The sequence below is a fragment of the Vidua macroura genome, chromosome 1 (assembly GCF_024509145.1).
Source record: "Vidua macroura isolate BioBank_ID:100142 chromosome 1, ASM2450914v1, whole genome shotgun sequence".
Lineage (NCBI taxonomy): Eukaryota > Metazoa > Chordata > Aves > Passeriformes > Viduidae > Vidua > Vidua macroura.
In genome coordinates, this window is record NC_071571.1 from 128847546 (window position 1) to 128872153 (window position 24608).

The window sequence follows — 24608 nt, forward strand, 5'->3', positions numbered from 1 at the left end:
CACAACCTTTGCCTTGTAAAAATGCCTCAACCCCTCAACCCATGAACTTTCCATCCTTCTCTTTTCTGATTCCATGATTCTCCCATCCTGCTGGGGAGTGTGAGAGTGGCTGCGTGGGGCTTAGCTGCCTCAGGGGTTAGCCTACAACAGTATGTTCTACACCATAAAGGAAATACCAGGTGAAGTTAATGCACTAGTTCCAGGGATAAGGCAGATATTGATGTAATTTATTGGAAATTTAAATTTATTGGATCATGTAATTATGTCCTTTACCATCTATCTCAGAAACTTCAGTAACAGAAGGCCAAACCATTAAGCCAACAAGCATATTTTCTCTAATGTATTGAGGTGAAAATCATAACAAAAAATAAGTTAAAATGGAAGGAAGACATCAGAATAATGAATAGGAATTGTTACATGAATTTGGTGTCACAATTAAAACCATGGTTAAGGGGTTTGTACATCTATGCTTTTTAATGCAAGCCTAACTTCATATTGAAATAGCAGAAGCTCAGGTGCACTAATGTGCAGGCTTTTCATCAACTAGACAGCAGCTGAAACTGGATTACAAACCAAAATATACAGGTGCTACCACCTGTAGCACCTACTAGGCACTCTCAAGTTGGAATCCTAGAATATTCTGAGCTGAAAGGGACCCACACCTCTTAAATACTAAATAAAAAAAAAAAAAGTATCAAAGCTGGTTAATTCAGCTGTCTGGGATACTGGATTTGAAAAGCCCTAAATCATAAAACATGAACAAAAGAGTCCTCTCAACTATGCCAACAGGGTTGTTTGAGCCCCTAGCAGATTGCAGTCTGAGCAGCAAAGGATTTAGCCTTTGTTGTAGAAGGCCCCTATACATTGCATGTCTTGTCCTTTCACCTTAGAAATTCTCCAGCTGTTTTTTACAACTGTAAATACAACCTTTCTGAAGAATCTTGGAGAATCTTGTTCATTGATACTCTGCTATCCAAGCTATTAGCTTGAATTTAGTAACAACATTCCAAAACGTCAGCAGTCTGCAAGAGCTGTTGGACCAGTAGGTCTTCAGCCAGAAAATCTGGAAATTCTCACAGTGATAGCAGAAAAAAACTCACCTGAGGATAGAACAGTCAGTATATCTCTTTCAGAAAGAATTTCAACTGCTTAAGAACTGCTTAAGTCTCTTTAAAGGTGTTTGGTGAATAAGATTTGATGTGCCCTGATGCAAACACTCTCACAGCTTTTGTGGTGCTCAGAAGTACTGGGCTGCACTTTGTGTATCACCTAGACATTGCTGACCAGCAAGAAGATGCCAAGACAGACCCAAAAAAACATTGGCTTTGGAAGGCCAAATATGCAGATGCATGTTGCAACCATGATGACTTCAGCACTTCTGCTTTCTTGATATGCACAGATCTCGCAATGTTGTTCCTCAGATCTCATGGAGACAACGGAGCGGCTTCAAATGGTGCAGCTCATGTTGATTGTATGCTCGGAGCTCTTGGCAGAGGGAGCGATTCTGTTTGTGTCAATTCAGTTACATCAACCAGATTACTTCCTCACATGAGGAAGGAGATCCTCCCTCTTGAAATAGGATGCAATAGAGCTACTGTCCATCTTAATCTGTATGTGATATCTGTCCATCTTTATCTGTATGTGAGACAGACTTCATACACCTGAGCAGGAAGTCTGGAAAGTATTTCTCACTGTACTTCCAGGGTAATCTCACTAATTGCAATCTTCAGATCATTAAGATGAGCTCTCCTAATCCACAAGCAGGTAACTGTTTCATAGCTTTCACTGTCAATCGAACTATTTTGAAGACCGTATTTATACGCAGTGATTGCAAAAAGTAAAGGCATGAGAGAAAGAAATGAGTCATATAATTTAAAATTCCAAATTGTAGTGTAACAGCTCTTTAAGACTTTGTCTGGCTTCAGAGTAGGTTTTAACAAATGAACATTCAACCACACTGATTTAAAGGTGTAAATGAAAATATGTTTAAGCAAGAGAAAAATAAGCTGGTTTTTTTCAGTTCCAAGATACTCTGTACCAGTAACAATAGTATATGCTCTATAAAATGAACCACAGAGAAGTGGTTCATTATGAATCATATAATGATCATATCAACCATATCAAATACCAGTTGCATCTCAGCCTCAATAGATTTTCAATTCTTAAGATAATACCCTTGAAAGTACCTAATTAACAAAGCCTTTCTGAAAAAAGAAAAAAAATAGCCTAATGCTAACTTCCTTTTTTTCCCAAAACAGTACTGATAATCACATTAGAAATAGCCTAAAATGAAATCCTAAATACCTACAGTATTTTACTGAGCATTACTCTGAAGTAAACAATGGGAAGGCCTTGAGAATGGTGCAATCTGTAAGTACCAAGCAGTGAAAGGAACTTTTCTTTTTTTTTTTTTTTTAATAAAAGCAAGACTTAGAAAACATGTCTTACAATAAGAGATATTCAAATGGTCATATAGAGGAACATCATACACGCTGTAACCAGGAAACCTAAGGAACAGAAACCAGATTTTGCCAGAGAAACACTGTAAATCCAGGTTATAATTTATCTTCTTCTTTTCACGTTAGGATCGTATCTGCAACAAAAAAATAAAATCTGTCACAAATAAGTAAAACAATGATATTCAAAGTTTATATAGATATACAATGTGATGCAAACAGCTTTATTATATATTCATAACAAAGGAATAGCCAGTGTTCAGTCCTTTCCCTGACTACACTCCTATAATTAACTACAGTTACTACTATTTGAATGAAGGATGCATAAGGTAGAACCTCTGTATGAACTTAAGATAACCTTTAATGAAATTTTCAGATTTCCTAACTAATTACAACCTTTAAATCTGATGCATGAACAAGCTCCTCCAAGCCTTTAATGTCCCAACACTAAGCTCTTTACTGGAAAAGGACACCACAAAAAACAAAAGAGAAGGAAAAGGGGTCCTGTATGTTTACATTGATGTACATTTGGCCACAACTCATTCAGACAAAACCTTTCTGCTGCTTCCCACTCTTACATAAAGCAGATCCTTGCCCTACCTTGCCCTTTATACAGCTTCTGATTGACTTAGAAATTTAGAGCTACTCTCTGGATATACTAAATAGTTACCTGATTTACTGAAATATGCTTATAGTTTGACTCTACTTGACACTGCTATCCCTTGGCCTTCTCCATATTAGTGCTTCATCTTCCAAACTCCTGTCATTTCTTTACAATTCTGATGTGTTTTGTATTCATGCATGAATAACTTACAGACAGAACTGAATGATCAGGCAGTTTTACTTCCACTAATTCTGCTTTCATTCATCAAGACTTTAAGCTTAGACAGAAAAATGTGACAACTTGTGAGCAAAATTACATCACCATGTATCTAGAAAGGTATTAGAAGTCATTATTCTTGCTATACAACTCAGACTTCAAAAATTAAATGTATACCCTTTAAAAGAAATGCTCCATTATTAACTGTTAATGAACAGAGCAAGTTGTTAATGCAGTATGATTTTCTGAATGGCTCTAACATGTATTGATATGTTGGTATCGTGTTGGTCTGACAGTGATTCAGAAAAAAAATCCTTCTTCACCATATACATTTTTCTACCCAAATGCACAACTTTTGGTGTTAGTCAAACTCATGAGAGGTGAGAAGCCAAACACTGGTCACTTGTTTCTTCACATAAAAAACATAGAAAGCAATGAAGTTTTTGCAAAACAAAATGAGGTCCCTGTATTAACTCTCAAAACAGTTACTTGATTTTATTGTTATAGCATTGTAACATGTTCATTCTAACACCTAATGTCTTCTGGACAGCAAATTCTATGGGAGAGTCTATGGATTGGATATGGATTCTATGGGCAGGTGAGGAGTGGGGAGATAAAGCAGAGAGGAGTAGGAGATGATACACGATGGAAATCTCATATCAGAACAACAGCAGCTTCAACCCTCTCTGTGACTGGCTACAGAGATGCTGACAGTCACAAACATCTTGTCATGTTATCTTTTCCACCTCACCTTCTCCCATTTTCTATGTTAAATGAAGCCTGAATAGTGAGTTTTTTTTCCCAGAGAAATTGCTGAATCACTTTGACTATGTTCTATACATGGGAATACATTAAATTTTGTAAAGAACAAAGTAGCCTTTTCCAAAATCAAAATTTGTCCCAAAAAATGTGATGCAAAAAAATACAGATTTTTCTAAGTACAAACATAAAAATCTTACCTAAAGAGATCATCAGCAAGTGATTCTTCTCTTGCATGTCGGTTCTGTTCCTAAGAAAGTTTATTTAATATTTGATTGTTAAGGATAATTCTAATGAACCCTCTAGAAAAGCAATATTCCTGCACTAAGAGTTTTCCCCAAAAAAGTAAATTCTCTCTAAGTACTCTGTTTATTGTATATTCATATTAGACAAGTTATTTCACTATCCAAATTTGGCTACTGCTACCAACTAATGAAATTGAATAGTTTGTGAAAGGTGTCAATTTTGGTCAGAAATGTGCTTTTTTAGGTTTTAAGCACCATTAGAGAAATATAGTTTTTAAAATCTGATTATATAAGGAAAATTTTAATTACCATTATCTATATTCAGGGATTAAAAAAATGAAGTAAGTGTTGATGCAATTGCATCTCAATCAGGCTCTGGAAAGAATATGACTCATCAGCAAGTATTTTTAAGGAAACTATTGGAAAATGAAAGTGCTAAAGAACTGCCATGGTAAGTGTTTTTTTAGGACTTTTATACCTGAAGAGGTGCACAAAAGAAAAAATATTAAATTTATTCTTACTACATCTCTTCAATATACTCCAATAGAATCTTACTCATGCATTTTCTGTTCTATTCAAGAGTACAATATCAACTGTACTGTACAACTATTTGAACAGCCATATAGAAATTCTTTCCAGCTCCCTGTCACATTTTCACAAGTCACAAGTTTATGTAGCGTTTATTTTACTCATCAAAAGATTGTTCTCATTTAGGTTACTGATTCTGCTTTCTATAAATATTTCTGATTGTATGAGTGTTGCATGCAAAATTAATTTAAATAACCAGAAAAAGATGAATGTTACCACTGACCTCTGACATTCAATAACTTTACTACTGTACATGCTCCCATGAGCATGTGTTGACAACTAACCAGCTGAGGTTTTATTTAAAAAATAAAATCCTGAAGTACTCCAGTAATGATCACAGGTTGGTAGGATCACTTACTTTAGTCAATTTTTATTTGATCATGTTTAGAAACTAATTTCTTACCTCCATTTCTTGCCTTAACCAGTCTTCTAGCTCTGAATTCTTTTTAGCATGGTGAGCAATCAAATCTGATCCTCCAATAATGTGTGGAAGTTGTCCTGCCCCAGGGTAAGCTACCTGTTGACAATAAATTCTTACAACAACAAGGCAAGCATAGTGCAAATAAAAGATCTATTTTAACAAATTCAGAAAGTCTATTCAGATATCACAGAAGAAAGTCAGGCAGTCTTTCTTTGATTAACATTCAAAGATCATATTTAAAAGTGACTGAAGTTATAAAAGCATTTACAGAAAGCTATTAACTCCCTCCTTTTACCAAAAGAAACAAACAAAAATACATCTGTTAAGTTAAATATAATAAATAAATTTCATAGTGCATTAAGTGGAATTTGAAATATCAATAAACATCAGTTTATATTTTATTGCCGGACTGCATAAGCCTATGTTACAAAACAGTGGAAAAGAAACTATTATCAAAAAATTAAAACATTATCTAAAAATGAAAGCATACTCCCAGGAATTTTATTATATATACTCCCAGGAATACTATTATGTGATCACATTCTATACATAGTATTTTACTGAAGTGCCTTTCTAGTAATCTCATACTGTATGATTCTACTTTTTTATTTTATTTCTAATATAAGCTGAAGTACTTTTACACTGAACACTAAGAATCATTTTGCATTTGTCTTCAGGATTGCTTCCAAGGAAGCAATCATCTTACTTTTGTATGACACAGATTTAGTTCTATTTAGAAATCCAAGGTTTATTAGTTAAAATGGAAGATTCTGAATCAGCCTATGCTGTATATATAGGTCTTTGGAGAAGTGGAATTGCTAGCTTTTGGAAGTACAACCTGAAGTTATGGTAGCTATTACTTACAACTTATTCCAAGTAACAGCTTGGGATATAGGGAGTATAGGTATCTAAATAATCTAGCTCAAGGTAAGCCTTTGTCAACCTGGTACTTCTTCAATTAACAAAATACTGTTTACAGCATAATATGGAATTTAAATAGTTTCTTTAGTTATTGTCAATTTATAAAAGATCTTTAGTAACATATTTCTACAATCTGAAGGGAACACTTCTTAGTATTTTTAAATAGTGCCATCTTGTGACCATTTAAAAAACACACTAACCTTTTTGAACATTTTGAAATTTTTCTTTCCTCCATAGCTGGTATTTCCAGGGAGATGACTGTTCTGTCTTGGACGGCTGACAACTAGTGATCTAAACTCTGTCAACAGAAGCCTGCTAGGAAGATTGCTGGAGTCATCTTGCAGTTTGCTGTGGTTCTTATGTGGGAAGAAAAAGGAAGAAGCATTCAAGTATGTGAACAGACATAGAGCATATATAACAGTACAAACTGTAGAGAAATTATCAAGAGCAGAGCTAAGGAAAAGTTAGGATTACAAAACAGCAAGGGAAAGCAGCAGCAGTGCTAGAAGCTAAGATGTCTGAACTTCTGAGCATCCTTATATAGCATGAATAGAGTAAATTTGCTTTGCTTGTGTTTAAATATATATTTAAATACTCCATGGCAGACAGAGTTGAACATCTTCAGCTCAATTCTAGCCTACAGATATCCACCCAACTCTAGGGCTGTAAACTGAATTATATTAATAAATCAAATTTTTCTTGTCCATGAGAATGCTCATTTGCAAATTTGCATGCACACTTTGCTGCCTGGGGCTACATCTATGTGTATTCCAAAGGATGTCTGGGCACAGGACAAGTTCACAAGTAACATTAAACTGTGTTGAAGGACAGCCCAGCCCAGATGCAGTACAGTTGTCTTATAGTAAAATATAACTGGAAGTCCTTTAATCTGAGCTGACCCTGCAGTTTGGTATACCTGCTCAGCATTCCCTCTTCTTGGGTTTTTGTATGTAGGTGAAATGGTATTATTCTGTCCCTTGTTGACTGGCTACACTCTATCTCTTCAGAATTTTTTTATTTCAGCTTCATTCAGCCTAGTCTCCTTTTCCTCTGCCTCACTGCCACTCCAAGCAATTCTCCTCTCCTTCCTTCCTTCATCTCACCTACAAAAATTAGCATGCTATCTACTGTTGATCACTGTATATGACATCTATTTTCCCAATGCTCCATCTCTTCCATTTTAGTTGTGATCTTACAGCAGACAAGATTACATCCCTGGCAGGTCTTTAAGTAGTAATCTAAGAAAATCATCAGTACAAGTATTAACCACATCAAAGAGTTAGTACAATTGCATGTAGTTTCAGTCACCTTCAAGTGGCCACCCAAATGCCATTACAGAAACACACAGATGAACTACTTTTTTTTCCACAGTCTACAAGCTGGACTGCACTATTCAAATTTACATATGATTATGTTAAGTAGTACAATCTTCCAAACCTCCTTTACCCTGAAATAGGATCCCAAAATACTATGTTATTAAGAGCAAAATTTTGATGTGTTTTTGTAATGCTTCTTAAAGTTTGCTGTTCAAACATACAATTAGCTGGCTCCTTACCAAGACTGGAGACTCTTCCTTGATATTACTTTCCATTTCTGAAGTTAGAACTGATCCAAGTTCCTCTTCTTTCTATTTGATTAAAAATTATTTTAAATATAAAACTGAAATGAAATGGAAATTTAATTACATAGAATTGTTTTCTGCTCTTTATGGTAGAATAAACATACTCAAATAAATATAAATTTTTAGACAGGAAAAAAATCTGCCCTGTACTTTAAATTTTTTATGATTTTATGCACACTGTAACCATCGCTGGAGATTTTCTCTATTTAAAAATCACTACTATTTGTTCACTTGGGATTTTTTTCATTCTTCCTTATACACTAGGAAGTTTTGTCCATCTGTACGATCTTCAAAGTTCTAGCAGGTTCTGGAAAACTGTAAAAGCTTTTAAATATAAAAAGTAACATTTTCAATTTGATATTTGAAGTGTAAATGTGTGTAAAAAGGACATTTCATTATCAGGACAAGAAAGTGTTCTGCAGGTTGATTTAAACTATTAAACTATAGTTTAAAACTAGATTTGCATTACATCATTTATTTTCAATGACTGATAAAATACCAAAACAGCTTTATGCACCCTGTAGGTTTTGAGTCAATTATTCACATTCTTTGTCTTGCCAGATACACAAGGTGCATTCTATACTTAGAGAAAATAGTTATCAAATTTGCCTGGGGTGCTTTATCATGAAATCCCCTTCCTAGTCCACTGGAAATGTATTTTACATTAATAAAGTAGGTAATTATTAAACTATGAAAAGACTTCTTTTCAGCAGAAATCTTTAAGTGCATATCTGCTAAAGTACCAGTTTAGTTGCATGTAAGGTTTTTTTTCTCCTTCAGAATCCTGACAAGAAGTTAGACTAGAAAAAGTTTCCAAGCACCAAACAACAAAATTCAATAGACTATTCTAAGCACCAATCTTAGTCCATCAGTGCTCAGACCTAATAAAAAGTACCGACTGTCTGATAGTATAAAAAGGAAGAAACAAAATCCTCTAAATTATAGGACTTGTCTTTTAAAGTTTGCCTGTTAGTAACACACACAAAAAAAGAGCATTATAATGAAGTTCACACTTTGCCAGAAGCACGTTCCAGTAAAGCATCAACAAGGTGTCAAGCTGGTCTGACCTAAAGATGCATAGAAAATTACTAATTCTTGTGTGGTCCAAGGAATCTTACAAATTCCAGTTAATCATGCATTCAAACTTTTAAACACTTAAACACTGCCTACACTGTAAATGGACTGGATAATAAGTGTTAAAATATATATTCTAAATAAACAAAAAAACCCCTTTTGCTCTTATTCCTATTGCATTGTTAATACTCTAGACTTCTCAACATTGTTTTCATTTACAAACCTGCTTTTTTTTCAACAAAGTGACCACTGTTAACTCAAGGTGTATTGTTTTCTTCATACCTCTTAGAAAATTCCCTTAAGTGTCAAAATCAAAAACAGAAAAATAATCACAAAAACACAAGCTGTATTTTGGTTTTGCTGTTGTTTTGTTGGTTTTGGTTTAAAATTTCTCATACAGGAATTTTAATAATCTTTTCATACAACATCAAAAGACTCAAAAGATGTTGGACACTACTGTGGTATTCAACAGAAGAGGTCAACTAGAAGTTTCTTTAGAAAATTAATTAGAAAAAGATAATTGAGTACTATCTTAGTATAAATAACAATATTATAATTAACACAGCAACAGGCAGTATGAGAAACTTTTCTTGGACCAGGAATATATTCTCCTATTCTATTTACAGTATATAAAGTAAAAAAAAAGAGGAAAAGTTCAGAATACAAGCAGCTTTCAACAAACAAATTAAAAAATGCCCAGAAGAATGAAAAAACATTTAGGTAGATGTAAAACTACAATGTTCACATGTAAAAGAATAATCATTTTGAACTAAAAATTGATGTATGAGATTTAAGCAAACATTTTACAAAGCCACTTTCTGTATGCAGGCAACCTCCTCCTTAAAGGAGTTAATTGCATCCTTCTAACAAGGTTGCAAATTTCAAGATTAGGCACCTGAGAAGAATATAAAACTTACCACTACTTTATTCTCCTCTCGATGATTTACACTTACTTCTGGAAACCTGCTTCCTTTGGCTTCCAAACATTGTTTTTTTCGTTTACTGCTTTGAGTTTCCTGGTCATGATCTGCCATTTGATCTTCCCAGTCTATGTCTTCACTTCCAAACACAATTTCTAGTGCTTCTGTATCTTTAGATAAATCATCTAATTCCTTTCTCTTTTTTGGTGCATGATTTTCACTAGAAGTGGTTTCAGTGTCTGTTCTATCACTTGTTAGTTTGACACTTTCCCTCATAGGCTTTATACCCATGTCTTCTGCAAAATTTGGGTTTGGGTCAAGGATGTTATTTTTCTTTTGATGCTGTTTTGCTTCACTGCTGCAGATCAATGAAGTTGTAGATTCAGTGCACTTGGGAAGAGGCGATGACCTTTCCTCCAATTTTGCTAGTTTGGGTACAGATGTTTCATCTTCTTCAGCTCTTTCCCTTAGCCAGAAATAAATTACAAAAGAAAGAAATTACAAAAGCCTTTTTGAGTATGATTAGCTGTACCCACAACATAACAGCTTCTAGGGTTTTAGGGACTGCATTGTGAAATTTAAAGTACCCTCAAGGAAAAACTTTCCATTCTAGGAATTTGATCTAAAAATTACCTTTTTAAGTATGTGTCAAATTAAAAGTACATTGCTTGAGTTAAAATTTTCCAGAAACATCACGAACATACCAATAAGGGAAGTAATGTCAAGAACATTTCAACATACCTTTTTCTAGAAACCTGGAAGTAATTTGTAATTGAGTTTGACTGGTGACGTGAAGTACTCTCACGAGGTTTGCCAGCTTCTGAAATTTTAGATGGTGAGACAGGCTGACTTCTTTGACTGAACCCAGATGTTCTGTTCCCTCTAGGTATTGATGTTCCTGCATTTACACTGCCACTTGTGCCACTGCTTTTCTTTTTGGCAGCTGTATCCTGGAAAGCCGTTTTCCTTTGTTGATGCACCTGGGAAGTATTCTCTAACTCCATACTAGATTAGAGAGGAAAGAAATACTAAATGACACACAGGAGGTTACCAGAGATACACTGAATCAGAGATGCACTTATTAAAAAAGCTATAGCTGTACTTTGAATAAACTTATAAACAATGTGCTAAAAACAAACTGTAAAATCTGCTATGATCGATACATTTTTATAATAGTGAAATGGCTCAAAAATTTTTAACAGTTCAAACAGTCAAGACAGATACGCAGTATCTACATGTACACTTGAAAGTCATCTAAATCCTATGGGATGCTTTCTGTAATCTAGTACCCAAAACCAGAAATTATTTCACTGCAGACAAGTGACAGCAATTTAGTAAATGGCATTTCTAACCTGTATATCTTTCCCCATGGCAATGATACAGTTCCTCTGCCACAAAGTCTGCTTAATTTGCAAGTATTAGCTTAGAAATTGCTGTGAATACTTTACCATGTCTGCTCTTCTGTATCAGCTATGTATAAGGTGCTGCTATCTGCAGCAGTTGGCATTATGGTTTCATCCACAGCCAGACTCTGGGAAATGGTTTGGCCTACAACAGCTGATGCAGAACTTTCAGGTACAGCTGCAAGGCCAAAACAAGAGAAGAATTAGAAGGTTAACATCAAATCTGTGTTTCTTTGCATGTACTATTGCACATTACTACCTGATCACGTGCGATCTTTGTAAAATGATCTTAAAGCAGTTTTCATTAAAAAAAGCAGATTTATTAATTAAAAAAAAAAAAGCTGACAGAAATAGTTCTAAAGGACCATATTCTGGAATTCAGATTTAGTTAAATATTCTACTGATTAAATAATGAAATTCTGCTTAAATAACAATGAAGCATAGTAAGAAAACATATGCCAGTATGTACATAATGTACTTTAAAAATCATGTGGTATATATTTTATGCAAAAAATAAAATATATATCACGCAATATATAGATCATGCAAAACTGTCAGAGCACAAAATTTCTTATATTTACTCCTTTATGATGATCCCTTATGTGATTATTGTATCTGGGATACAGGTTTTTTCAATTTTAAACACTGCTTCCTTTAAACTCTGATATACAGTCTGTTTACACAATTTCAGACAACTTAACTTTTAAACAGTTGAACCATTCAGACTGGAAACAAGAATCAGCATCTCTATCAGTATTGCACAAGTCTTTATTCAAAATACATTTTCAAGTAAGTAATGTTCCTGCATGTAAAGACAAACTTAGGGGGTTTGTTCTTTGATTTTTTTTAAAATAATGGTAGGATTTTCTACCTGAAACAATATTTTGTAGAACAAACCACAATATCTATAAAACATAATTCTCAAATTTTCATAGCAACAAAATACAGAATAATATGAAGAGGCATGAAAAGAGACAAATAAAATCTCTTTCTGTCTCTCAAAGACTTTGTTATTACCACATTAGCAAATACAAGCTTCAAGTCAAGACTTGGAACTTCCACTCCCAAGCTGCTACTTCAGCAAATGTAGTGATCATGTCTCATTGTCTTAACTTATGGAAAGATTATTTTTAGTTTTGAACTGTGCAGGAGGTATCTGTATTTTCCTAAAGCAAATTCTGTTTAGAGCAAAGGACAAAAAAGAAAAAATTGTAAGTCTTAACAAATTATTTCCATTCTTATTCTCTCGATTTCTGACATTCATCTTTTACTTCCTGATTACCCCAGTCTTTTAGGAAAAGACAGAATAGCATGGAATTCAAGCTACCACATACATATGAATTCAGTGGTCACTAAACATATCAACTTCTGATGTTTTTAAAGTACCTTTCCTTTCAATGTCACTGTTCTATGTGTCTGCCTTTTAGGCTAGTTTTAGATCCACTTTTGTATTTACATCTAAGACTCATAATTTTCATTGCAATTTACTGCAAGACCATTAAAAACCAATTACCCCTTTGGAGCTATATACATTTTTCATAGAATGTCACTCTTTTTACTGTTCTTTTAAAACAGAACAAATTGAACACCATAATTGATGCTCCTACACAGAAAGAAATACTGCCTCTTTGAGGCGGTTAACTTATTACTCCCCTTCTTCCAATTACCTTTGGAAGCATGCTGCTTTTGAGGGTTGCAGTATTTTTCTGTAGACATGAAGATAACTGCCAATCCAATTTCTGCCTCTGGAATAGCCCTAAGATTCTTGCTGTTAATATACAAATTAAAAAAAAAAAAAAAAAAAAAAAAAAGCTTTTCAGTACAGATTCAAAGACAACTAGGCAAATGACCACAGGTATGGCAAAGTACAAAATGATCTATTCCTCCTCCAAAAAAAAAAAATCAGCCTCCAAAAAACACTACTGTTTTTCTCAATATAGTAAGTCAGCACAATTACCCTTCATTATAGCCATGTCCTATATGTATGAACTCTCATGTTTTCTGCCGCTGTAGCCACTGTGTAGCTTCAGTAATCTGGCCCATATATCTCTCCTTTCCTGATTTTTGGGCATTTAACCACTTATGCCTTACCCCTGATTCAAAAATGTGTGAAAAGAGACTTGGAAGATCTGACCACTTCTTAAAAGTCAGGAACCCTTCCCCCACCCCCCAGTCTTCTGTACTACAGTCATGAGGAGACATTGAGTACTGTCTTCTCTACCTAGCAGGAAACTAGATTTATATGTTAGGATTGAGATTTTGTTTCATTGCTTTAATAAAATGGCATAATGATAATCCTAACATTTATAATATATGCAGTCTGCCCTCTCAAACAAAACTACCACCAAAACAAAAAGTAATTTTCATTAAACAGAAGCTGTTCTTCAAAAACAATGTATACAAATAATTATACAACAGTGAACCACATGACCTCAAGGTGCCATCTCATCTCCTTTTGATGAAATACATATAATCAATGAAATATAATAAATTATCTATTTTGAATTCTTAGACTATATTAATTTTAACTTCTTTTAAATAGTAGAAGAGAAAGTACTTGCTGGCTGTAATTTTAAAGCAGCTTCATTACAATGAATTTTTGTAGAACTGAGTTCTACCAAAAAATAATAAAAAGACAAGAAAACTGAATTCCATCAAATCCTCACAGAACTGCCAAGTTCTTTCTTTACTGCTTCAAGAAGTTTTAGTTACTGTGCTAAATACTTAGAACAATGTAAAAATGCCCTCTTTATAAGCAGCCTCCTGCTTAAATATGTATGTAAACACCATGACAAAGTCTCTGTAGAGGTTCTGAAATTACCCTACTGCTGTACAAGAGAACAATGCTGCACCTTTCCAAGACAGTCAGAATGGAATCAGTCCAGTTTGTCATAGAGTCAGATCCTGAGATCTGAGAGTTTGCCAAACCCACATCAACTACACAAACTTCAGGAGAAAGTAGTAAAGGCATTTCTTTTCTTCCTTCTGTCATCAGCTTTACTTCCCCTCCTCCAAGAACAACTGCTGGACCCAGCTTCTTGTGCTATAAAGAGAATGCAAAAAAAAAAAAGAAAACTTAGAATGCAGTCAGTTCAGAGGTATGAGAATACAGAAGTATCAGTGTAGTACTTCTCACTGATGCACTGCTGCAGATGTAATATGTTCTATTCCTCCTCTACATTTTATCTTGCTTAGATCACTGTACTGTAGGATAAATACACAGAAATCCTTCTTTCCTGATGAACCCAGAATGAGTGTGATTTCAGAGTGAACAAATCTGTACTTAGCTACTCCTGCAATATTTCTGCAATGTAAAGCCTGATTACCTGCTTAGCAGTTAGAAATACGAAAGTTTTTCCTCTGAATATTTTTTTCCTTTCATGATGCTCAGATAAATCCAAGTTTTCACTGTCAATGGAAGGCTCATCAACTGGAGGATAAAAGCTGCAAGAACAGAAAATGAAAGTTACAAAATTCAGACTGCTTAATCAGTACTGACTCACAGTCCTTCCTGTTTAAGAGTAAAGTTCTGAAGTTAAAATCCTTCATTTCTCTGTTAAAACTACTTACATAAATAATTTTCAAGAGATTGTTAAGAAGAAACACAGCCCCCAATTTCTCAACATCAAAGATAAGACCAAGACTTTCTACTTCAGTAACTAAGAAAAAACACTTTAAGGAATGCATTCACCCAAAGTGCTGTACACACATCCACGTTCTTAGTAACAATACTGACAAATGAGACTGCAACTTCATTCTGCACTTACTCTAGATAATAATAAAACTCCACACAAAATTAATCATCTTGCTTCCTCTACCCTTCACGTATGGATAGTCACCCCTCATTCTCTTTACTGTGTCAAATTGTGTACCACCACACTCAAGAACAACCTATAATATGACAGCAGACAAGTACACTTTTCTTGCTGGTGGGATAGAGAACCGAAGGGATTCACTCTGCAGATTATTATTTCGTCCAATATAGGGAAGGTGAGCAAGAGTTTAGCTGGGAAACATATTAGGCAAAAATAAAATTCTACCCTGAAGCCCTAAATTTTGTCACCGCCTGTGACCTCAGCTCCAGTTAATGATGGCCTGCCCAGAGCACAAAAAACCTCTGGAGTTGGGACATGCATCTAACTAATAATTTCAGGATACTTACAAGATCTTTGAGCCACATATTCACTGCTACAGCAGTTCTGACAGAGCAAGGTGAAGGCATATATCAGAAAGAATGGAAACTACAGGTCAATTTTAACCAAACTATACCACATGTCTACCCAAATAGCTGTTTATGTACATAGTTTGGCTGAACACAGAACTATTTATCTTTATTCTGACAGCTGATTATATATCCTTTCCATACTACCATGCAGGAAAAAAAAAAAAAAAGAAACACACCAAAAAAAAATTCAGTTCAACAGCAAAGATTGGCAGATTCTAAGAAGAAATATATGAAATGCTGAAATATTGATGTTTTGGAAAAAAAATTGACCATATGTAAATAGAAAAACATCCCTCAAACACAAAAAGTAAACATATATTTAAAGCTGAACACAAAAGTAAGCACATACATTTTTTACTTCATCCAAATATGCAATTCAATAATGATAGGCTAAAATGTGTTATGAATAGGCTATATAGTTACAGGTGCCTTTAAATAATCTTCATTCTTATGCGTTCTTCACAATCTATTCTTCAAACTTTATGTACCAAATGAAAATTAAGCAACCTAAATCCACCAGATTTCGAAAGGTGGGTATTCGATCTATTTCAGCAGCCTGTTCAAATCTGTTTACAAAAATATTGTTGCATTGAAACTTAATAGGTATGATAAAGCCTACTAATTTCAAGTAGAAGAAGGGCAATTCAGATTTTAGTTATTATGCCAGAAGATTTCTGATAGAGGATTCCATAGAGACAGTTATTAACCTAAGATAAATACAAGGGACAAAGTCATCTTAAAAGATGAAAGGACAAGTTAAAATGGAAAAAAACAACAGTTTTCACTGCTTTGAAACTGGACTATAGTTTCTCTATAAATATATTTTAAAATCTCAATTTTTAAACTTCAGCATACAACTTTAACTGATTATGGTCTCCAAGAAAAACAACCTTTGATTTTCTTTATAAACTCTTACCCAATGCTGATCTAAGCTCAACAGGCAACAGTCTTTTGCAGTTAGGATTCTGAAGTGCTCCTCATATTTGGCCTTATAAGCTTTTAATAGTAACACCATTACCTAGAAAAGATCCTCTACAACCTTGAATCTCTCAATAAATAGATTTTGATTCTTGGTGAGGTTCTGTTAAAAACTCTGTTACTTTTCTTCTTTTTCAAAGCCCTGCACTATTGACACTGGCCTGCACTAATAAAACACATTATTTCACACAGGACTGCGCTCATGCAGCCACTTGTGAAATCTTCAGTTATTGTTCTTCCTTGCACAAGTTGTCAGAGAGTACCTTTCTGAGGACTGGGGTAACACCATAAAACATCTCAAGAAATCCCACATTCATATAGGAACTGCAGGTTTGCCATTAAATGAAGTCTTACTGCAATCAAAAAAGATGCTTTAATTATTTTTTTCTTTTTAAGATAATGTTTCCCAAGACTCTTTGGGAGGAACTGGCTCTACAATAATAGTAAAGACTTAATTAACAGTGTCACCCAGTATTGCCATCTCAATATACTTCTATTTCACACCCAAACCACTATTGCCTCAAGCTGTCTGGTGTCCTGTGGCTATACCAGCTCAGGTCAGCTCTAGCTACAATGCACAATATAGAGACTCCCAGTCAAAGTTAGAAGTATTTTTGGAAATTTAATGAAAATAGTTGCTAAGTGAATTTTCAGCACCTTCCCACGAGCTACATTTCAAAAATACGACCTATTTAAAACACAGCAATTATTTTAAACATAAATCTATGTATTAAATCAGCTGTTTTATGTAGCTTGATGCAGAACTCTCTTTGAAAGCTACATAATGCATATTGCTAGAGTCACTATTTTAGCCAGTTCAGATTCTCTCAGCATCTTAAAAGTTAGCAAAAATATTTCAGAAAGTAAACATATCCATCTCCTTCTTTTTCAGGGAGTGCTTAAAAGCCAATTATACTGTCACTTCTGTATTAAATGGACACACATCCTGGTTGCAAGACAAAGGCACTGTTTACTTGTTCCTGTAACAGACAGGAAAAGCAGCATTACTACCAGGTATCATTCGACCAAACAAATTTCAAGTTGTACAACCAATCACTAGCTTTTGATGGCTTGTATGACCTGTACTACAAAAGAAAAAAAAAATCTCACAGGAAAGTATTTCAGACGAAATAGTTTGTTTAGTTTTCTTACATCCTCAGAAAACAATGCAGAAGTCTGAGTAGAAAGAAAAGTAAAAAGTAGAAGGAAAATTCATTCAGATTCTCTCTTTCTTCTGAAACTGAAGAACAAATGAGTTTTAAGCCACTCACAGATGACTGATTTGACATATTACATAAACTCTGCTAATGTAAAGCAGCTTCTAGAAACTAATTTCCTACCAACTGCTCCAGATTGGTTTCTGTATTTTTGTAACAAGGTAGTGTCATGTTCTGTGAAACATATTTTACGACATATCAAGCACAGCTTATTGTGAATCCTCTTGTTTTGTTTCTATTTCCATGAGTGCACCAGAAGCTTGTTTAGTGTCAGCCTCAGTCTTCAAACTATTCCATCAATGGCTACTATCACACCTACTAAAGAAAATAAACTGCCATTTCCTAACATATATGTGTATTTATGACCATATGAATGTATATACATAGTGGGAATTTCTTACCTGTAAAAAACATGTGTTCATACAATAAAAAAACAACAACCACAACCCTCAAACAAAACACAAATGTCTCCCTTTTTAAGGTAAAATGAGTAGCAATAACGGCTCAGATGAAATTGTCACATACAATATTGTGACTATTTTACATTTTCTCACATCAAGAAAATAACCAGAAGAGCTATTCTGCAGTATTTATTGATTCCAAATTAAGAATTCCCTTTCGCAGTTAATTTAACCATGAAAACAATTAACATTTTATTCTCATTCAGTGAAAGCCAGTGCATGTTAGTCTCACTCCATCTCTCAATAGATAATTGAAAACCTCTTGTATTTCAGAGAATTCAATGGTCAGGCTAACTCTGTTCTGACCAAAGATTACAGTAAACTCAGTAACTAACAGCACATTGGGAAAATACGTCTACATAATGAAATAAACTTGATACAATTTCTTTTATAAAAGTGTAATTTCTTTATTTTTATGTATCAGTTCCCGGAAGTGTTTGAAGCAACATTTAGATACCAACAAAACAAAGTCCTTTTCAGAGACAGTAACATCTCTAAGCATAAAGCCAACTCCAGAGCTCATTTTATAACTCTAGAGAACAGTAAAATTGCTAGAATATTAAAATGTTAATCATATTAAGCATTCCTCTGCAAATAAAATTACTATGAATTGTGTATTATGTTAAAAATTATCAGATAAATGTGTAGTTATCTGATAATCTAACTCCCATAAATTTCATTCTGCAACACAGTAAACACGATGATCTGGCAACTTACCTTTCATGATTTGGCAACTGTTGCCTGGACTGAATAGCTCTGATTAATTCAGGAAAAAACTCTGGTTTTATAATTGGTCGAGCACAAATCAAAGCACATATAGTCTGAAAAACCAGAAAATGCAAATTTACTGCATAGAAAAAGTTCAAATAGAATATGGTTCAACTGACATTAGCTTTTTAAGACTTAAGATGTGGAAAATATCAAACAAATAAAGCAATACTGATTTGTGCTTCTAGGATTAGAACAGCTTAGCTTTTAATTGGTGTCTTGATTGAAGTTATGAAAATGTTGAAGGCAACTGATGAAAATCACTAAGTCTTCAAAACTGGCTTTTTTTGTTTTCTTTCCCTTCAACCTCCTGTTGACATACACATCTTCTAAACTCAGAAAAAGAAGAGTTGACTACAGTTTTGTAGAGAAAAATCTTGAACAGGTCTAGAATTTAATTACCAGTGGTAGGAAAACTGCAAAGCAATGCTATCAACAGGCAAAAGCTCAACATACCTTAACAGTAACTTTCACTGATACCATTACAAGGTGGGTACATTCTTTTGTCCACTCATTCACTACAAGGCCTCCAAGCTGCTGGATGGCTTGATTTAAAGCATTTTTCTGAGCTACATCTAAACATGAGGAGCAAACAACCAAAGGTTCATATTCCACTCTGCAAAGAACAAATAAAAGAGAATTGCTTAAATTAATTCAGCCAATCATTATGATGAACAGGGCTGACTTAACTATGACATTTTGTATCTTATGGAAATCTGAAGGAAAAAAAAAAAGATACATAGTCTAATCTAGATCAAAGTAAAATCTTCCTTCTTTAAAAATTCCTGAAGAAACAAAACACTAATTTTTATTTAGAAAAATTAATGACAATTTGACCTGATGTCTGAAATATTTCTATGGACTTGTGGCTCTTTTACAGACATCACATAGAATTAGTGCCTCAAGAATAATGCAAGGTCTGGGAATATCAAAAGAAATTTGAGTGTGTGCCTCCAAAAGCAAAAGCATGCTCAACAGGACAGGTCACCAACAGATCAATACTTAAAAACATGAGTGTCATAAAATGCAATTTCAATTAACAGTTTCCTAACATATCCATTATCCTTGACCATAAGCCTTTATATATAATTTAGATCTTCCATATCAAATTCCATATCAAAAATTATTTCATTTTTAGATTATTTAAATTTCTTTCTACTTTGTAGACTTTCTAGTACAATAGCCATGACGTATCCAGTCTCATGGTATGATTCCGGTATCAAGTTGCAGGTATGTTTACATAAAATATTGAAAAATAATTTATTGTACTAACTGGAGGAGAATGCCAGGTTTTTTCTAACAATAAACAATACCAGCAGCATTGATAAAACTGAATAAAATTTTAAGGCACAAAGCCACTTTCTGGTTACTTTAACATTGATTTTAATGGTCATTAGACTTTTTCTATTTATCTGCTACTTCATTTCTAGAAGTGCTTCCTGTAAATAAACAGATAGCACTGACTACCATGTTAAATTTGGAAAAAAAACTCAAGTTGGGTTCACATCCTCCTGCAACATCAGTTCTTTTCTCATTACCTTATGAACAGCTAACAAGGGCTCCAACAAACTCTAAACCTTTCTCCCTTCTTCTCATTTCGTGTAGGATTTTGTTCTTTGCCTAAGAGAGCCTGAAAATACTCACTGTACATGACAGGTTATTTTTTAAAATGCCAATGTTTTCTTATGTACAATTTTAATCTCCTAGTGTCAAAATAAATTATGTAAAAATATAATGGAACACTATTTCAGAAGCAGGTGTGGAACAAAGGCAAAATACTACTTACCTCCTTTGCTTTCTAAAAATTAATCATTGCTTTATCATTTGCAAAGCTGCATGATGCCTAAAATACTCTTCTAAAAAAATTTTTTTTACTTGGTATTTTATAATCAAAACACTTACCTAAACTTGCTCTCAAAGACTCCAAAGTTGATTCTGTCACCAGACTGCAAAGACACTGAAGTACCATTGAGGTTTGATCCATTAACAAAAGTACCATACTTGGATGTATCTTTTACTGTTAATATAGGTACTGAGAGAGACTGACTCTGAAAATAAACATAAATAAGTCATAATAGTTTATCAGAATGAGACAGCTTTATCAGAAACAAGTTATTATCATTATGAATCAAAGCAATGGATAAATAAGAAGCAGCCCAAAAATATCATCTTAAATAAAGACTTTGGACAATAAGGCTTGCTATATGTAATTATTTATCTTCTGTTTTTTGCTGTAGAGGAATGAGAGAAAATATACATGTTTTTAGCTTTAGAACTTTAGTGCTTCTTACGCTTAGTCTTTTTGGAGATAACACTTTGTCTTTCTGGAGACTGCGTGGCAGTCATTCATTGCCCCAAAGCCTGAGCTAGTGCAATTTAGCAAGGCTCTGAGATTTATTATGTTTTTACCTACCACTCAGTTCTATCTTGGGCATTGGGCTGAATAGCAAGTAAAAGCCTAAGGTCACCTGAGGGCACTTTCTTATGCTTCCTTCCATGAGGAATGCTAGAGACACCAGCATCTCTTGAGAAGAGGTTAGATACTGATGGATTTCCAAAGTGGCTCACAAGCCAGTGACAACACTGACAGCTTGTTTCTGTGAAATTCTGCCATGCAGTTATATGCTACTACACAGAATAGGTAAGGTGTGAAGGGACCACTGGAGGTGATCCAATCCAACCTGCCTGTTGAAGCAGGTTTCCTTACAGAACACTGCTCGGGATTGTCTCCAGGCTCCTTTGGAGTATCCAGAAATAGAGACAGACTCCATAACCTCTCTGAGCACTCTGTTCCAGTGCTGAGTCAGTCTTGCAGTAAAGTTCTTTCTCATGTTCAGGTGGAATTTTCTGTGTTCCAGTTTCTGTCATTGTCTTTTGTCCTACTGTTTGTCCCCACCAAGAAGAGCCTGGCTCCACCCTCTTGACACCCTACCAGCTACTGATAGACATGGATGAGGCCCCTTCTCAGTTGTCTCTTCTCAAGGCTGAACAGGCCCAGATCCCTCAGCCATTCCTCACAACTGAGGTGCTCCTGTCCCCTCATTATCTTCATAGCCCTCCACTGGATTCACTCACTATTTGCAGTATTAAAGGGACAAATATATTTTACATGTTTTCTTTTAAACACTACATAAGGTTACATAAATTAAATTTCTGCTGACTGGCTTCAAAACATCCATAAATGTCACAACACTTACTGACAGTAAATTGCTGATTGCTAAATTTCCTTGGTACATTTTTATTTTCCATGCCCTAAGCAAATACAGAATTAATGATGTGAAATGAAACAGAAACTAAGTCTGCAGTAAAACAACTGAAGCACTTCCCAGAAACTAAAATTTGTCTGTGTAATTAAACTTAATTGCATCATTTTCCTATGATTACTTTAATACAAATTCCTAGTGAATCTTCACTCTCGGATAAAAGGAAGCTTGGATTACTAAAATTATGCCACTAAATTCATCAACGAAAGCAAACAAACCTAAGGGGGAAAAATAAATTTCAAGATAAAAAAAAAAGACAGGTGATCAAGGGTTCTACTCCAAGCATAAAACTGGTGAGAGCAAAATGAGAGTATGCATGGTCACGGCAGCCTGAATTATCTCCACAGTGCATTAATAATGCAGTAAAATGGTGGCTACTTACAGGGCTTGTTTCAGGCCGACTTACAGTCAGAACTGCATGACTTCGACTGATAGACTGATCATCCTGAATTAAAATTGTGCAGTTTCTGCGTCCAACAACATATTCTACACCGCTTAAAAGCCGATATGGCTCCCCTGGAAATAAACAAGAGACAGAAAAATACCAATTTAGGAAAAAACCCCACCAAAATACCTGAAGTACATGGGAGAGACACTAAGAAGTTTGTAGTACCTCTAAATCTCAGCTTTGCCATGCATCATTTATGGCCAGAGCATGGTGCCAATAATGCCAAGGTTGTGGGGTTTATCCCCATGTGTACCATTCACTTAAGAACTGGGCTCAGTGATCCTTCCAACTTAAAATATTCTGTGACTCTGAATTCTGTGATTCTACTTAGAATTATCCATTTAGCTAATAGACAAAACATCTTTCTTTCTTTCTTTCTTGCTTCCTTGCTCTGTCCATTATAAAAGGATACACTTTACAATAAACAAAGCAGTTTCAGAAGTGGTAGCACACTTTTTTCAAGGACAATATATTTTTACTAATACTTTCTTGAAGATTAAGTGTAACATCTAGAAGAAAAAAAAAAAAAACACAATGTAAAATAGGTTTTCTAAAACACCTTTGTACGGATACATAATTTTTTAGCATATATTATTTATTCACATAACTGTATAAGATGTTCAGTGGGAAATGTCCTCCTAATGAATGTAAGGAGATCTTCCTGTAAATCAAATTGATACTTTGTAAGTTCAGTCTCTGACCAATGCTTATGCTTTAGCTTATGCTTTGTACCTGCCACCTGGCAGTGAATGGCTTGACTCTCTCCCAAAGGTGTGCTACCACTGGTCAACAGAAACAAAAATGTTTCTTGATGAATATGAGTATATACAGATAAATTCCAGTTATCAACCCTGGCAAATAACTTTCCAAATATGAACTGTGCAGAAATGATTATTCTGATCATTCTGAACATTCTGAACATGTTTTAATTCACTCAAGAGCTCTCCAGGTAGTAAGAGGTAAGTCAGTTCATTTCAACATGATTAGGTGCTGTATCCACCTGTATCCACCAGGAAATAAATCGAACATCCAAAATCTCCTCACAGTGAAACAGGAAATAGAGCAGATGCAGTTGTGTTAAGTCTGTTCCTTATAAGCACTTAGGAAGAAATATATGTATTATATGATACCTATTATTAAAGCTCCTATGGACAAGAAAAGAAAGAAAAGCATAGAGGCGATTTAGTTTCAAAACTCTTCATGCCAAAATCGTCATGAAGTTCAACACATGGTCCTTGAAACATCAACACAATAGTCACACATCGTTTCTGAGGTTGCTGCCTCAGAGTTCAACTCTCCAGGTATTTCAAAGCAGGACTCTGTAACCTGCAGCACCCTAAGACATCCCACACAGGTTCGGAAAGAAGCCCTGCTAGGCTTAACAGGCGCTGTGGTCGGCAGTGCTCCAGTGAAATACGGAGGGTTCGCCATGGACGAACGCCCCGAGAGACCAGGACTTAGATCACCATCGGCCCGAGGCAGCACGGACACACAAGCCCGGCCGGAGCCGGCCCTGTGGAAGCTAACACGGCGGCACGCCCGGGGACCGGCGCAGGCGACGGTCGGGGCGGGGAGGGGGCCCGCGGTGCCCGGGCCCAGCCCGCCGGAGAGGCGGAGCGGTCTGGCCTTCCCTCACCTTTTCCCGAGGCGGGCACCAGCTTCCACATCCTGGAGCTCCGCCCGGCAGCCCCCGGCGACCCAGACAAGGCCGGGCCGGGAAGAGAAAATCTCGGGATCCGCCGCGGCCGCCGCGATCCCGCGCGGCGGGCCGGGGTAAGGGGAGGGACGCGACAGAGCGCGCCGCCTACTGGCCTCGCGCTACCGCTGCAGCGCTGGGCCGGCGCGCGTGCGCGGGGCGGGGCCGGAGGGACCGAGGCGGGGCCGGGCGGGGCCGGGCAGGGGCCGAGGCGGGGCCGGGCGGGTGTCGGGCCGGGGCCGGGGCCGGGGCCGGGGCCGGGGCCGGGCTGGGCAGGGGTCGGGAAGGGGCCGAGCAGGGGCAGGGGTCGAGGCGGGGCCCGGC

The 24608-nt window shown here is 35.7% G+C and overlaps 1 protein-coding gene across 2 annotated transcripts; it reads right to left on the minus strand.

Moving 5' to 3' along the window:
- Window positions 1-215: 215 nt before the first annotated feature.
- Window positions 216-24355, minus strand: NBN (nibrin). Of its 2 annotated transcripts, none has more exons than XM_053990628.1 (16): window positions 24225-24355; window positions 22523-22656; window positions 20780-20925; window positions 19334-19493; window positions 18827-18930; window positions 14555-14672; window positions 14081-14271; window positions 12896-12996; window positions 11274-11406; window positions 10567-10830; window positions 9859-10291; window positions 7766-7837; window positions 6411-6566; window positions 5272-5385; window positions 4236-4285; window positions 216-2593 (listed from the first exon to the last, which is right to left on the minus strand). In XM_053990628.1, exons 1-16 carry the CDS (start codon window positions 24253-24255, stop codon window positions 2563-2565), a joined length of 2238 nt encoding a protein of 745 aa, XP_053846603.1. In that variant the 5' UTR covers window positions 24256-24355; the 3' UTR covers window positions 216-2562. The 2 variants fall into 2 exon arrangements, with proteins under 2 accessions (XP_053846603.1, XP_053846592.1); XM_053990617.1 differs by having other exon boundaries at window positions 9823-10291.
- Window positions 24356-24608: the final 253 nt, after the last annotated feature.

Excerpts from the sequence above, each read along its gene's own strand:
- NBN (XM_053990617.1), bottom strand. The coding sequence starts at position 24,255 with ATGTGGAAGCTGGTGCCCGCCTCGGGAAAAG. Across the intron at positions 6,567-7,765 it reads AGGAAGAGTCTCCAGTCTTG|AACCACAGCAAACTGCAAGA; the intron begins GTAAGGAGCCAG and ends TTCCCACATAAG. Across the intron at positions 5,386-6,410 it reads ATTTCAAAATGTTCAAAAAG|GTAGCTTACCCTGGGGCAGG; the intron begins GTTAGTGTGTTT and ends TATTGTCAACAG.